The sequence below is a fragment of the Chroicocephalus ridibundus genome, chromosome 1 (assembly GCF_963924245.1).
Source record: "Chroicocephalus ridibundus chromosome 1, bChrRid1.1, whole genome shotgun sequence".
Classification (NCBI taxonomy): Eukaryota; Metazoa; Chordata; class Aves; order Charadriiformes; family Laridae; genus Chroicocephalus; species Chroicocephalus ridibundus.
In genome coordinates this window covers 154,619,952-154,636,362 of record NC_086284.1, presented here as the reverse complement: position 1 = coordinate 154,636,362, position 16,411 = coordinate 154,619,952, and the positions used below count along the sequence as shown (strand labels likewise).

The 16,411-nt window shown below is 38.8% G+C and overlaps 1 protein-coding gene across 6 annotated transcripts in view; it reads left to right on the top strand.

The window, feature by feature from the left end:
* CAPRIN2 (caprin family member 2) overlaps positions 1-15,487 on the top strand; it is a 36,974-nt gene extending 21,487 nt beyond the window's left edge. For 5 of the 6 annotated variants that reach the window (XM_063319186.1, XM_063319199.1, XM_063319168.1 and 2 more), the window contains 11 exons: positions 280-411; positions 599-686; positions 1,401-1,456; positions 2,098-2,208; positions 3,906-4,016; positions 4,648-4,800; positions 7,835-8,018; positions 10,739-10,924; positions 12,140-12,240; positions 13,082-13,148; positions 14,604-15,487. In XM_063319186.1, the coding sequence (XP_063175256.1) occupies positions 280-411; positions 599-686; positions 1,401-1,456; positions 2,098-2,208; positions 3,906-4,016; positions 4,648-4,800; positions 7,835-8,018; positions 10,739-10,924; positions 12,140-12,240; positions 13,082-13,148; positions 14,604-15,172 (1,758 nt within the window). In that variant the 3' untranslated portion in view covers positions 15,173-15,487. The remainder of the gene's footprint in view (positions 1-279; positions 412-598; positions 687-1,400; positions 1,457-2,097; positions 2,209-3,905; positions 4,017-4,647; positions 4,801-7,834; positions 8,019-10,738; positions 10,925-12,139; positions 12,241-13,081; positions 13,149-14,603) is intronic. The other variant, XM_063319176.1, reaches the window with a different exon arrangement.
* The last annotated feature ends 924 nt before the right edge of the window (positions 15,488-16,411 follow it).

The window sequence follows — 16,411 nt, the reverse complement described above, 5'->3', positions numbered from 1 at the left end:
AGGTGCCTAATTTTGCACTAAATGCAGGCAACTTATTGTCTTCTGTACAGATGACTGTAAGAAACAGAATGAAACGAATTAATTTGGTGGCTTAACTAGTTGTGGCAACAGGATGCTGACTTTTTTAACAAAGTGAAATCTTGATTTAGGAAATACCAATAACAGCACAGAATTCTTTGGCCCTTGGTGTCTGACACCTATAGGTTTCTCTGGAAGTATGTTGGATAAGGCAGCGTGTTTGCTTCCAGTATTAGATTTAATATCTTTTCTCCTTATTAGGTGCCTAAACCTGTACATCAGCCAGCTGCAGAATTTTGCTCTACTTCAACTCTTCCAAAAGATCCAGTATTGAGAAGGGAAAAACTTCAGGATCTGATGACTCAGATTCAAGGGACTTACAACTTCATGCAAGTATGTTTTCTCTGCTGTTGTAGCACAAAGCTCCAGTTCCTACTGGGTTAGGGAAAACAGTGCTGACAATGAATGTTTGCAATGAATGAATCTGTCTCTAGCTAACAGCAACTTGTCAATTGAGAATGTTTCATTTTTATCTAGAGTTTAATTTTTTTCTCTTAACTGATGATCGTTTTTCCAAAAGGAGTCCATTCTGGATTTTGATAAAGCTTCACCAAGTGCCATTGGTTCATCCCAACCACCTTCAGTTACTCCAGCAAGTAGTCCTGTAGGTAGGTAATACTGTAAGTGTAAATTGTATGTAAGATCTTGTAAACACTAACAAGGTCTGCTTGGGCTGTAGATCAGTAGGCCTGGTGAAGACACCTTGTCTAATTAAAGAATAGTAATGTCTGATTAAAAAAAATTGCAGCTTGAGCCACTCACCTGCTTATTTGTTGCTGGAGGTGGCTTAATTTGCTGCATCTGCCTGGAAATGGAATGCTTTGTATAATCACTGACTGGCATATGCACCTGAACCCAGCTACAGAACTGACATGCTGCATCTGTGTAACAAATTTGTCTAGATGTATATAGACAAGTATATAAACACATGAATGAGCTCAGGATAAAGAGCAATTATCTAGCTACACTTAAAAAAATTGAACTGTCTACAATGGTCCATGTTAAGAAACTGGGTGGCTCTTGGATTGTAAAACACAATTACCCAGTTTATTAAATACTTAATTGCTTTTTTATCTGGAGAGTAAGTATCTCTATAGTGATAGAAATATTTTTATACTTGAATACCTATCCTCTTTTACAAAAAACTGAAGTTTTCATTTGAGTGTAGCTTACTGATGCTAAGTCTATGTATTTGCAGTGCTCACTAAAAATAGCGTGCATCTTCATATAACAAGTTTTCAAAAAGTAGAAGTGAACACTGAAACTACATGTAGTGTTTGAATTTAAAAGTAAATGTTGCTTAACATATTCTTTTTTTACAGCTTCAAAAGAAAAGAAACTGCCAAGTCAGAGTGATTTTCTTCAACAGCCCCTTCAAGTAAGTTGAAGTTAGGACAGAAGAAGCAGAGCTGTAGCCAAAGAATGATGTAGAGGTTATTCACTGGAATAGACTTAGTACTTTAATTGTTTTTCTCGTTGTCTGTAGTTTTGTAATAAACTTCATATAACTTAGTAGCTTGCACACTTAAGATCACTCATGCTGACAAAGTTGGCTGCTCTTATGCCTAAAAAAGCAGCAACAAATGTTGGAAGTTTCTTGAAGTAAAACAGCATGTTGAAGACATGCTGAAATAGTTTGAATATTTAACCCACAGATTTGAGACATAGCTAATAGTTGAGTGCAGGAGAACATGCTGCTTCTTTCCTAGGCAGTGCATGTCTTCAACTTTGAGATCCTCACTCATGCTGAAGATACAGTGTCTCAAGCTTTGACAGCCATGGTTAAGTGAACCTTAAATTCACTTAACTGTGCTTGCATTGTCTTGCTACTTTGGTTTTTAAATGGGTTTCCTCACCACTAATGAGAATTCCTAAGAAACTTTGACTAACTGGTCAAAGCACTTCAGCTCCTGCCTCGTTCTGAGGTTTACTTGGAGATGCCCAGAGTGTGAGTTTCAGTGAAACCAAACATTTAAGATAAACTTTCAAAACCTTATCTCAGCTTTCTCTTCTTGCAAGGCTGCTTCATCATCCATGACACTGCATGGTTCAAATACTTCCCTAGCATCTGCTGATCAGACTCTTTCTGGCTCTGAAACTGAAGACTTGGTGACACCACAGGCACCACAGGTAATATACCCCGGAGTTCATTGGCGTTTAAAGATCTGTGCAATAGCCAGCCCTAACAGAAAGCTGTGGTGGGGCCTCTCCTGAATAACTGTACTTGATCAACATACAAGGACAGAATGCAAGTAACAGCAATAGTATACCCTACATTCAGGAATACTTAAAGATGGTTGGAAAAGTCTTCCTAATACTGCATGAGTGCAAAGTGAACAGCCTGCCCCTTGAAATGGGAAGGGTGTGGGATGAAAAATGCAGGCTAGAAAGTGTGGTGTGTATTCTTCTGGGAACATATGAGCAGCATAAATATTTGCTTTGGTTAGTGTAAAATACTTCCTCTAATGATAACATAGAGGATGCATAAATTGGGATGGATATTGTCATGAAATAGCAGACTTCTGTGTAAGCTGAAGACTGAGATGCGTTCTCTCAAGCACTAACTGAAGAAATACTGGGAATCCGAGTTCCTGATTTTTTAGCCAAGACCTCAAACATTCCTTCCTTAACTGTATTTATGTGCAGTTAGATGTTCAACTAGCATTCAGATATTATTTAGGGCTGGAAATAGTATTTCAATTTAGGCATATCACTGCTGTAAAGATCTCTTGCTAAGTGTTGCCATGTTCAGAAACACATGGGTCTTTCCTTTTGGACTCTCTAATACAATGTATGTAGATTATAATGGAGAAATGTTCATGCTTTTAAAATATGTTTTGCTGATGTACATGCTATCAGTATACTGTGCATGTAGTATTTACTCCTTAGTATACTACATAGTTGAATAGAAGTCTTGACAGGGATATTATAGTGTTTCTACCTCTTGAATCAGCAGTTTTGGCCTTGTTCTTGACACCTTCTCTCACTTCTACAGTTTCATAAGACTACTTGTGCTGCAAGGATTAAATAATTTTGCTGTTTAATATGCATTGAAGACTTGTGCTGTGCTATAATGTAGAACATGTGATTTGGTAGAATGTTCCAAGTTTTTTTGCAAACTTACTGTTTGGGATTAGGGTTGCTTGTGCTCAGCATGTCTAGTTCCTTAGGCTTGAAGTGTGGTGTCTTTCTTTTCCATTCCTACTTTTTATGGTAAGTAGTAGATAAGCTTTGTTTGGTCCCAGCACAACCAGGGAATACACTATGTGGTGACAGTGCACTCTCCTGCTATGCACGTGCAGTTCTGTCTGATGCACCTGTGATGGTATACATGGTCAGAATGGGACTGGTAGTCTTTAGCCCTAGGCTGTGTATCTAAGCATAAGCAACTCTTAAACTTAGCATTACAAGCGTGAGCTAATTGTAGCACATGCAGGTTTTGCAAAAGCAAACAAAAGTTTGGCTCTGAAGCCTTGTTCAACAGAGCTTACCAAAAGTTTAACATCAGACATGTCTCTCCATGTGTGTTACAGACTTCATTGCAAATAATAGACTGAAGCAATCTGCAATTCTTAAAAGTATCTGACTTTGCAGGGCTAGTTGTACAACCTGTTGTGTAAGAAGGGTAATCTGAGTCTGAATCTCTAAAGCATGAAGCTTTTGGTTAAGATGACTGTTTAGTACATTTACTTTGGACTTAATGTTTGTCATGGTCTTTCAAAATCCACTTGTTTCAACTTGTGCACTGGTATTTCATATCTCGAGTAGAACTTTGTGCTTTCTGCAATACTGTTTGTAATAGCAGGCACATGTATGGCTTCTTCCAGGCATCAGTATCGCTTTCTCAAGAGACTGAGAAATATACTTCCCAGCCACTGTATCAGACAAGTTCACATATTTCTGAGCCACTGATACCTAAAAAGGTTGAAATTGCCCAGGTGAGCTATCATAAATACAGGTAAGGCAAATATATTGGTTGCTAAAATGCGTTTAGAGCATTACATTCCTTTTAACTACTGATTCCTATAAATATTGGTATTCTGAATCAATACTTCATTTTGCCATCTGCACAGATGAGATTTAATGCTGGTTAATACTTTGTCTGGACAACTCAGCATTGTTTCTAATCTGAAACATAATTAAGTTGGGGGGAATCAGCCCCTCTAAACTTCCTAAGTTCCTTTGGAAAAGAGAAGTCACTTTTCATATCAGCCATAGTATAGTCTTCCAGTAAATGGAACAGAAGGTGTTCTGTGTTTCCTTAGTGATGGGGGAAAAATACCTAATGTCTCTTTATTGTGAAATTATTACAATGAGTGGTATGTATAGTAGCTCATAGGCACATTTCACTTAATCAGCAGAGACTGCAATAGAAGTACTGTTTGCTGAGAATGCACAGCAAGATTTGAAATTGTAAGCAAAAGCTATTTTGTAGCTCTACTATGTCCAAATGTCATCCTGTAGAAACTGCTGACTTCTGTCAGTCTAGGCTTTAGAACAAATTAACTGCTTCTGTTACTGCCTGAATAACTATCAAGTGACCTCTCATTACATCTGTTCTTCCCTCAGGCAACTATTCCCCTCACAAGTGAGCCACAGTCACCATTGCCTACTTCAAGCACCTCCATGTCGCCGGTACCACCAGCGCAGACCTTTCAGTCTCCTCCAGCAAGTAGCAGTTCTGTCACAATAACAGCAGCTCCCTTCCAGGCTATGCAGACTGTAAGTGTGCAACTTGAGGCCATAGAAGAATAGTTGACAATAATGCTAATAACTTAGTTCTAATACTGAGGAACTGGTTCCCCTTGATACAGCACAGAACTTGATAGATAACTTTGTTTTAATGTTTCAATGTTAAAACCTAGACAACTAGGTTTTAATGTTAAAAACCTAGATTAGAACTCTGCTTCTCCGATGCCTTCAGAACTTAAATCAGATAGTTTAAGAATAGACATCCTGGTTTTGCTCTGTATAGTCCCAAAAATCTAATACTGGGATATTCTAGTAGTCACAAGGAACTAATAAGGAGAAGTCAGACCTGAAATCAACAGATTTATAGCTGTGCCACAAGGTAAAGTTGATTGTACTTAAACTGTTCTTATGTGTAGATTTCACATAATGGACTGCAGAGGAGAGAGGAAATGCTGAAGTATATAGCTGTTAGGACTAAAAGCTTTCTGAAACACGAATGCATCTGCTTTTTAAAGTGTTTGCTTTAGTGTGGGGTAAAACTCAGTCCACTGGAATCCTGGAAAATGTGTCCTTGATAGACTGGTGTAGCTCATTATCCTATCTTGTTAACAAGCAGTTGATATAGATGTCTAGGAAATGGTCTACATACTGAGTGTTGTTTCTTGTAAATAGATACTATTTTTTCAGGCCATAAATCATTACTAATGTTCTGTAACGTTACTAACACTGCTACTGTGTAGTAATCTGCATTGCAAGCTTAGAGGGACTCAGAGGGAAGGATCTTCATTTAGTTGTTAGTGTTTCCTTCCCTGTATTTGGGCTTATCTATTCCTCTGATACCTTCTTCAGAAGGTGCTAGAAACCTTCATTTAATGTTCTTGATCAAAAGCAAGCTTAGAAAGAGGTCATTTGAGATTCTATTTTAACAAATGTACAGTGCAGTTCCACAACTTGCTGGAGAGTCTGCATCTTGTGGTACTGAGAGGTATGTAGTAGGTTTTGGTGGAAGAAGGTAGCTAATAGCCTCTCAAAGCATAGGAATTAGTGACTAAAACATCTGTGACATCCTGGTGTAGTCTATAGTAAATAATGACTCTTTCCTACTTGGTTTTCGGTATTTGTAGAAGAGGTTCAATTAAAACCTTCCTCAGAGGTACAGAAGTCTGATATACATTATAAATAAGGCAAGTGGTGGTAGGGAAGTGGTTATTTCTAAGCCAGATCTATTTAAATTATGCTAAGTTGCTAGGTGGTGATTTTTCATGGAAGTGGAGAAATAGCAGCATGCTATGATCAAGGAATCCAGAGTCTTCCTGGGGACCTAGTCTATAAGATAAGCAATCTGTCATGATATAAATATGGAGTCTTAGTCTCAGTCATTCTGATTACATCTGAACCTAGTGTCTGTGTTCAGAGTCCTTTTGATCAAAATAGTATCACTGAAAGTTTGCTTGAACTAATGCTGTGGTGTTTTCAGAGATGTTAAATGTTCAAGATTTCTCTTGGGATTTTGGGATCAAACTGTCAAACACCTGGCATGAAATTGCTAGGATGTTAATTCCTCTTGTAGCAGTGGCAGTCTTTAACTTTGCGGTGCAGGATTTTCCTTCCTACACTACTTCGATTCTCATTGCAGCCAGGAAAGCAGCCATTGGATTTCGGTAGATAGCTATGAGTCAGATGGTTTCTTGCCAAATAGTGATAGTACAGTGACAGTAATGGAAGCCTCTGATTACATGTCCTTAGAGATGTCTGAATGCCCTATTGCTGCCGTTGTGTGTATGGAAGCTTAAAGGCAGATTCTACCTGTAGCCAAAGTACTCTTATTAGAATTCCACCTGTAATCTTCACTGGTAGGAAAAAGTAGACCACTTGCTACAAATAGTCCAGGCTGTGGTTGTTGACAGCCTGACTGTAGAGCATCTTCAAATTTCTTTCAGAAAGAAGATTGCTTTGGATCTCTTTGACCACTCCATGTAGTAAATTAGAACTAGAATTTGTGTTATTTTATAATGGTTCAAGCTTTATACTCAATACTTCAGTACCATGAGGGGTTTCTGTGCTGGCTCCTGGTTAGAGGAAATACTTGGCTGCTTAACCCTGGAAAAAGTGTTAATTTCCCATTGTAATTAGAGGCTTCTGCAAATGACAAAACTGTCAAGCTGTGAAGCTGTTCCTTGCATCTAGCTGAAGTTAGTCTTGCCTCTGGTATGTCTTAAGACAGTTTATAGTCTTGGAAAACGGTTAGATACACCTCTATACTCCGTATCAGTACTGGTGACAACTCTTTATAAGGAATTTAGATCCTTTTACTCAAAATAGACTACTTTCCTATTTGATCTTGATACTAGTTATCACTTGACAGCATCAGTTCTGGTAATTTTGGGTTATTTGCTATAAAGCAATACAGTCAATGGAGTGACTGAACTTTGGTAGATTAGATTTAGCTAACAGTAATATCTGTGCACCACTGTACTGCCCAGGCTGTAATGTTAAAATTTGAATTACAGGACTCTGACTTAGGCTACATGTTTACTCTGAGGGAACTTAAAAGAAGAATAGGAAAGTTGAGGCTCAATTTATCAAAGGGGTGAAGGTTGTCTAATACGGTATTTATCTGAGTGGACAGAGTTGCATCAGGTTCCAAGATGTGTATAAAGACCCAAATTCTTTCCAAACATGAATATCTCATCTCAGTGTAGGCTGTCCCAGCTTCAGGTCAAAAGCTGTAGGACAGGTATTCAATGAGTCAGTCCAACAGTTGACTTCCCATAGTAGCAAAATAGCTTACTGTATGGTAGCTATTCTGTTGATCAAACATGGTAGCTATGATAAATCAAGGTATATTTCTTGGGTAGTAGCTACATAAATACAAGTAAACTCTAGAAGCTTACTGAGAAGGAAAAGGTTGGGTTGAAATACAGTGCTCTTGATTCTAAGAGACAGTAGGTGTTCTAGAAACTGATCTAGGTGTATGGATTTAAACCACAGTATAGCAGGATGATGGCATTAGGCAGAAACTTCAGCTGGTAGCGTTAAACACTTGTCTTGAAATATGTTGTAGGTATTTAAAGTGAATGCACCACTGCCTCCACGTAAAGACCAGGAAATTAAAGAGGATTCTTCATATTCAGCAGGATATAACCAGAGTTTCTCTACAGCAAGTACACAGACTCCTCCTCAATGCCAGTTGCAATCTTCTCATATTGCAGAACAAACCTCTCTTTCACAAGAATCTCTGTCTTCAGGTGAGAACTGTGCTTGTCTCTCTGTACTTCAAGTAGACTTTAAAGTTCTTCAGGTTATAGTAGTGTTTCAATTCCTTAACATGTGCTGTGAGTATATGCAGGTTCTTCTAACTCAGTGAAATTCTGAACCACTGTTATGTAGCACCTGTTAACATTAGGGTTACATCAATTCTAATCTAGTTGATGGTATGGTATGTGAACTTAATTTCAAAACTGCCAGCAGAATGGAAGGCTGTTTCAAAGTAGTTTCTATACTAGTTGTGTGGACAGTGCCACCTACAGGCCTGAAAGATAATTTCCCACCTACTGGGAAACTCAAGTATGCGGTGATAGTTGTCAGTCAAAAAAGTGTTTGCTTGGAGTTGAAGCAGTGATGGAGTACTTCATTTGGAGCCATTAATTTGGTCTTTGGTAACAGACACTAGTGCTGTCTGTAGGTCTAGGAGCTGCAGAATGCTAAATAGGATACTTGGGAGAAACTTTCAGTGCTGAGGGGGATTACCCAAAGTGATAAGTGTTTTGTGCTACTGGTACAAGACTAAAAATGTGTCATCTGAGAGCTGCTTAGGATTTAGAATTTTCTTGTTTTAAGAATGGGCTGTCATCTTTCCTTTGAATGTAAAGCTCACAATGTAGTTATTGTAAAACATAGGGCTAATCTTGACTGTACTATACTTGCCAAAATTTTCATGTGTATATTACACCTTACTATATTAGTGGTAAGCATTCTAGATGTTACTGACAGGACAGGTCTGCCACTTCTACTTATCACTCCAGCTGTATGTTGTGATGTTGAAGTTCTAGCTTTCTGTAGCAGAGATCCATGTTGTTCCTAATTAGGCCCCAAATTTGTCACTTACTTGTTACCTAGGAAGGCTAGTTTCCTAACTAGGAGGCCTCAAAAACAGAAGTTACTGTAATTTAGTGTGGTATTGAGACTCAGCTGAGCTGCAGGAACTGTTCATGCATGTGCTTTTAGCATGAAGCAGATGCAAGCTGATGACAGCCTACTCTGCAGCAAAAGATAATCCTCCTTTTACTTGTTTATATAGTGCTGACTTTATTAGCTGGTTGAGTCTGAGTGTCTGACCCGAAGAATACTAAACTTCTGATAAGCAGGGTCCTGAGCTACCTATTCAACACAAAACTGACCTGCTTGACATTCAGATACCGTACTCAGTAAATTTATACGGCTGACACTAAGAATTTGAAATGAGACTAGACCCTAAATTTGCCTGAAACAGGCTCTGGGGGAAAGGAAGCTGACAGCTAGGTATCTGGATTTATAAGACTGTATCTAAGTGACTGAAGGTCACTTACAATTGCTGGTTTTCTGCCAGAGGACTCTTCATAGGAATTATGGTAGAAATAGACTGATACTGTGTGAAGTGAGACACAAGAAGATTGAGCTTTAAAGAACAACATAAGTATGGCAGTCAGGAAACGATGTTTAGCTTGAATGCTTCTCATAGAGACTACAGGTGATCAACCTCCCATGCAGATTTTTGATGGAACATCATAATTTCTTGATTAATCTTGTGCAGTGGCTCTGCACAGACTTCAGAAAGGGATTCAGACTGTCACCCTGGATCAGTTTTAAGCTTTCTGGATTGATATAAAGCACGGTTGTGTGAAAACCCACTCATGCTTGCAAGGTCTGTATTTAAAACTAACCACACAACCACCCTGTGAGTGAAAAGCATTCTCGAATACGTGTTCCTTGGGGTTGAACTGCCTACTAACATGTGGTAGGAATGTCAGTTGAAGAGACTGAACCCAAATATCTAGCTTTCCACAGTTGTCTTATTGCTATCTAGATAAGATTGAGTTTGTCTCATTGTTTTAAAGGTTGTCAACACTGAGGTGACTTAGTTTATCAGAAAGACCACTGAGGTCTTGCTAGTAGAACAGTATTGGTTATAAGTGAAAAATATTAATTAGATGTTACTTGATTTTATTCTAGCTTGGTGTTGTGGTTTAACCCCAGCTGGCAACTAGGACCATGCAGTTGTTTACTATCCTGTGCTTCCCACTGTCCCTCCCCCCTCAAGTAGGTCAGGGAGAAAAAGGAGGGGAAAAACACTGTGGGTTGAGATAAAGACAGTCTAATAGTGCAGTAAAGGAAGAGAATGCAATTGCGCTCACCACCTGATGATCGATTGTGGATCCCTGTCCCCCTGGCCAACCCCAACTTGTAAACTAAGCATGGTATCTCCAGTATGGAATATTCTTTTGGCCAGCTTGTCCTGTCTGTGCTCCCTCCTAGCTTCTATGGGAAGCTGAAAATGTCCTTGACCAATATAAGCATTACTTAGTGACAACTAAAACAGTACGTGTTATGGACATTCTTCTTATGCTAAATCCAAAACACAGCAGCTACTAGGAAGAAAATTAGCTCCATTCCAGCTGAAACCAGGATACTTAGTTATTTTTTGATGCTGCTAGCAAGCTTGTTCTGATGTAGGCAACTGAATTTTGTTGAATGCCTTAGAGGCTTACACTGACAGCCTGGGCTGTCTACAGTATACTTTAACAAGCATTAAACTCTACAGAACAGAGGGGAGGATCCTCATTTATTTGCAGTAATGAAGGGGCACAAACCAGGATATTCAGAGCAGCTTAATCAGTCTCTGAATTTACTAATGCTGCCCTTGCTTCTAGGTGTGGTAACTTACTACAGTTATAAAAGCTTTGAATTCATCTTTGCCTTCTGTTTTAAGCAGTGAATTATCAACCTGATGGAGCTGTTCCTGTTAGCAATGGTAGCCTTGCCTTTTATCCAGCACAGACTAATGTTATTCCCAGACCCCCTCAGCCTTACCTTAACAGTCGTGGGTCTGTCAGAGGATCTGCTAGAGGTGGAAGGTCACTGGCTAATTCATATCGTTCCCCTGGTGGGTACAAAGGTATGTATGTGTTTACTACCACCTCAAAAAACTTTAAAAAATCTAATGTAATAACACTAGAACATGATTTAACACAACATGTTATTACATTTAGGTTCTATATGTGGAACTTCTTAAAACAAGGCTACTTAAAAAGCAATGTGCAGAGAATTAGGTCTTCATTTGTAGAATTTAAGCAAGTTCATTCTGAGTTATTTGTAGTCCCTGTACTTTGGGTGTCAGGTGAACTGGCAGAGAGATCTCATAGCCTGTTGAATTACGAAAGTAGAAACTTTCACTAATAGGTTATTAAATTACTTAATTTTATAGAGTGTTCTGCTTGCTGTTTCATTTGCCCTTCTGAACTTTTTACCCCCTTTATTGTTTCTCTTGGCATCAGTCTTGCTAACATCCTGGGCAGGTGTTTTCTCTTCAGATGTCACTAGCAGTATTTGCCCAAAACAAGATACTCTTTGCTTAGCACTGCTGGCTTTTAATATTACCAGCAGAAACTGGGATTGAGGAGAGGCTCCCAGTAGTGGAGAACCCTTCTGGATTAATAACAAATTGAAGGGTTTTAAGAGAAAGATTGCTTGGTTTCTCCAAATCAGTTGCTATTCTGCTGCTAGCTGAAGTACTATGATAAGTTTCAGCTGACTCTTGGCAGATACCAACTTAAGGTTGTTGATAGCTGTGGCCTATTCTGCTTTGAAGTGGAAGGGCACTTAGTCTGTGATAGAAGTTGTTTCAGGTACTGGGCTGAGACTGCTCAATAACTTGTTGGAATGTGTACCAGAAAATAAGTTACCTGATTTTAACTTAACAGCAGTTAAGGATGTGGTTAGTGTAATAGCTAAAGATGCTAAATATTATAGTACTTAAATGTATAACAGGCATAGCTAAGCATCTGTAATAGCAAAAGAAAGCATGTCACAGTTCTGCTAAATCCTGTCTCTGGATGTAGCAAGCTTTTCAGCTGTTCTGTGAAGTCCTATTAATATCAAACAGGCCTGATATTAATACTTCTAAATGTGTAATTTTGTTCCATACATTGGGTAGTTCAGGCTAGCTAATGAAGTGCATTCTTTATAGGAGTAGTGAAGCTCTGAAATAAGGAATAGATGTGTAATTCATAACATAATATACATGATAACTGCCAAAAGGGAGCTCTAGTTGTATTCTGGACTTGTAATTCAAACAATGAATAATGCTGAATAATCAACCTTATTTGAACAGGTTTTGATGCTTACAGAGGATCACCTTCAATAGCTAATGGCAACTATGGCCAGTTGCAGTTCCCTGGTAGAGATTATGCTGGAATGCCATATTCTCAGAGGGTAAGCATTGACTTCATTTCCAGTAGCCTTCTTGAGCACTGTACAGGAGAAGTCTTCTAGCACTGTAGCTTTTCATTGTCCTAACAGGTGCACCCTTTTTTTTTTTTCTGGAGTGGCAGACAGCAGTTGAAATAGGAAGTCAATTCAGACAGATAACATTTCTGTATGACAGGCTGATTTTAGTCTGAAGGGAATCTGCAAAATGCAAACAGATGGCAAAGATGATGTGGCATAATGAGTCCATTTTACTATAGATTTTTAAATTTAGTCCTCAGTGCCTCTGTAGTGTAAAAAAATGAATTCTTAAATGGATTACTCAATGTGGTTAGGCAAAAAAAAAACAACCTAAAAAAATGGTGTAAGAAAGCAAAGGTTTCCTGGTAGAAGGAGGATCTTTAGCTTTGAAATGTAATATATGCCTCTGTACAGACTTCTAACAGACCTGGTATTTAAGGTAATGCTCAATAAACTTAACTGAATGTCTAAATCAGAAGATAACTTGCTAGAACTGGCATTGAAATAGCTCTTTAATTTCATACAAGCTATTGTAAAATTAAATTTTCCATAAATCAGGCTGTTTGTCTACATCTTAATTCTGAACTCCATCATTCTCTATTCTAGAAATTGAGTTAATTGTGCAAATGAAACAATATAACTGTATTTAGCCTGTTTGTTTTCAGATTCACTCATAACAATCTCAGAATTGTAGACTAGTTTGGGTTGGGAGGGACCTTAAAAGGTCACCTGGTCCATCCTCTCCTGCAATGTGTATGGACATCTTCAACTAAATTAGGTTGCTCAGAGCCCTGTTCAACCTTACTAATACTTCTGTTCTTTTTAGGATGTTAATTACCAGCAGTGCTATAAACGAGGTGGGATAACTAGTGGTCCTCGAGCAAATTCAAGAGGTAAGGCTAACTTCGGGTTCCCAGAGGTACACGTACGTGCTTGGGCGTAGCAGATGCTGGAGTGTTATTGTGAATAGTGAGAAAGTGTTCTCTCACTGGTCAAACAGATCAAGCTTGGTATAAATTAACTAAGAGAAAAGCTTAAGTACTGTTCTTAGCAGTCAGCATTGCATAGCAGTAGATCTAATTTCACCTTTCAATTTGGCGTCTTCACATATCAAAGTTCTGACATGATGGTACCTTACTGAAATTTCTTCACAAATAAACTGACCAGGAAATACTCACAGGTGGCTCCCATATTGCATTTGTCTTCATCCCTTAATTGTATGGTCTCACTTGATTGAGTGAGCTATCAGATCACAGACTTTGTAAGATAACTTTTTCTATGAAAAATAGTGTGTTTGGGAATACAGGTTCACTCTGTACTTCCATGCTGGAGTACAAAAACCTAAAGAAATACACAAGACTAGTTGTTTCAATCCAAGCATAAATAGCATGTATTTGGAAAAGCTGTAAAAAAAAAAAGGTGATTTAATCCTGGAAAATGTGATGGAAAAGGCTGAACTTACAGTGCTATAGGTGAAAAGCAAGATGAATAACTATAGATCACTAATTCAAAGAATAAAGGGAAATTATGACATATCATGGAAACTGTTTTAGGATAAAGCAGGTTCATGTCTCAATCAGGGAGGACTCAGAACATACTTCAGAAGAGAATTAAGAGATATAAGATAGATATCAGTAGCAACTTTACTTAGTTTTATTTAATATCTTGAGGTGTTCCTTTCTAGTAGAAATAACAGTGGCTTGAAACTTGAGAGTGAATGCTTTAAAATTCTTAGATCTATTAATGTTTTCATTCTAGACCCTTTTAACTTGGATATTTGAAAAGATTACAGCTTCGTTTTGGGGAATGGGGTGCTCAAAGCTTAAAAGCAATTCTCGTTCTTCAAACTTAATATTCTAGCATCGTAAGATGATATGACCTACTAAGAATGCAGCTCTAGAAGAATAGCGTTGAGGTAACTTGAAGTGCAAATTCAGGTCTTGAAGGTGACTAAATGACTACTTGGTTCTTGGTAATCCTGCTAAATTTTGTGGAAATTATAATTTATCTCTACTCAGAAGCTGGCATATGCTTTTTTTATGGTAATATATGTTTGTGGCAAACACTAAAGCTAAAACTATTCAAAGCTAGTGCCCTCTCCTACTTAAAAGTATGAAGCATCATTGTTCATAGCTAAATTATGGTCTGTCCTGCTGAATGCTGCAAGTGTGGTGAATGTAAGCCAGCTTCAAAGTTCTGTTCTCAGTGGGGTCCTCTGACAGCTTCCTGTAGTTGAAAGACAAATCTGTTAGAAAGTCCATACACTTGCTGCTTAAGACTATGCCCATAGATTTAAGGGTTTTCTTCTGCTATAATACTTACTTATCATTGCTAATGATCTTTAACAGCAGGGTGGAGTGATTCCTCTCAGGTGAGCAGCCCAGAACGAGACAATGAAACCTTTAACAGTGGGGACTCTGGACAGGGAGACTCCCGCAGCATCACCCCTGTTGATATGCCAGTGACAAGCCAAGCTGCCACCATACTACCAGTGCATGTCTACCCCCTCCCACAGCAGATGAGAGTTGCCTTCTCTGCCGCTAGAACATCTAACTTGGCCCCTGGAACTCTAGACCAGCCAATTGTGTTTGATCTGTTGCTGAACAACCTTGGAGAAACTTTTGATATCCAGCTTGGTAGGTTCAACTGTCCAGTGAATGGTACATATGTTTTCATCTTCCACATGCTGAAACTGGCTGTAAATGTTCCCCTCTATGTGAATCTTATGAAGAATGAAGAGGTTCTAGTGTCAGCATATGCAAATGATGGGGCTCCTGATCATGAAACAGCTAGTAATCATGCAGTCTTGCAGCTGTTCCAGGGAGATCAGATCTGGTTGCGTCTGCATCGGGGAGCCATCTATGGAAGCAGCTGGAAATATTCCACCTTTTCGGGATACCTCCTTTATCAGGACTAAAATCCAGTGTGATGTTTACAAAAGAGCTGCTCCAAACACCTTGGTGGAGGGGGGTGGGACAAGCTTCGCACTTACTACTGACTTTATAGAAGATATGTGGTTCCATTATTGGGGGAAAGGATGGTCCTGTTGTGCAAGGTGAAATCATGGAGTTGGGGTACTGAATCAGCACTAATTTGGCACTTTATCAGTTGTGATGTAGCCTTGCTAATAAAGCTGTGAATGTATATTGTTTGCACTTACCCTAAACTGTGTTAATGTCCAGCTTACTACACTATTGATTGCCTCAAGTATGGGCTATTCACAATGCCTTGTTGTGCCTCAATAAAACAAGTTAATATGCATTTTAGTATTAATCTTGCCAGTAGTCTTTATTTTTAAAATATATCAAACTGAGCTTTATTCCTGATGTGGGGTGTTACATGCATGTTAGCACATAGAACTGGTCTTCAAATTACAATAATTCAGGGTAAATTGTGTAGTTTAAATGGGATGACTTGTTTAGTTCTTGATTGATGCCATTCTCAAGAGTGTTCCCTTGATCAAAATGAATTCAAGATCTAGTTACATACCTGATTTTTAACTGAAAGTGCCAGAAATCAGGAGTGAAATGCTAAATACTTGATTAGGACTGCTTATTTTAAATGCATATCCTGTCAAAATCTAGCTTTGTCACTGTTGCCAAAGGAGTGATGCACTCCACTCACAAGAGATTTAACAAAGTTTGATAGTGTATGTGACAGTGGTTTAACAAGGCTTGATGGCAGGGTACACTTGGTTATTTACTGCAGAGAGGACAGTTGGACAAAACTGTCAGGGAGAGCCTCCTGTTGAGTAATGATGTTCAGAGAGGACCTCTTTGTTCTCTAAACTCCTCGGAGAGGAGTCTAGGTGTGGCAGGAGAGCTCAAAGGGCTGTTTGCTATTGATGGGGTAAAATGATTGACTTATAGTCATATTTGCATACTGACCACATGTTAGTTTCTTTCAAATTTGGCTTGATTACCCTTACTGTGGTTAGGTGGGCGCATTGATCAAGTTAGCCCTTGGTTATTGTGTTATCTGCTTTCCCCCAAACCCACTTTGAGCTGGATGCAGCCATCATGACCAGATGTACCCATTATGACTGCTACTGGTGGCTATTACTTGAAGAGGGTTATGGGAGGTAAAGGTTGGGCTGGGAAGGGGGGAAGAACCCTGTCATATTGACTTTGCTTCAGTAGTGGTGTAGTTTGCTGAA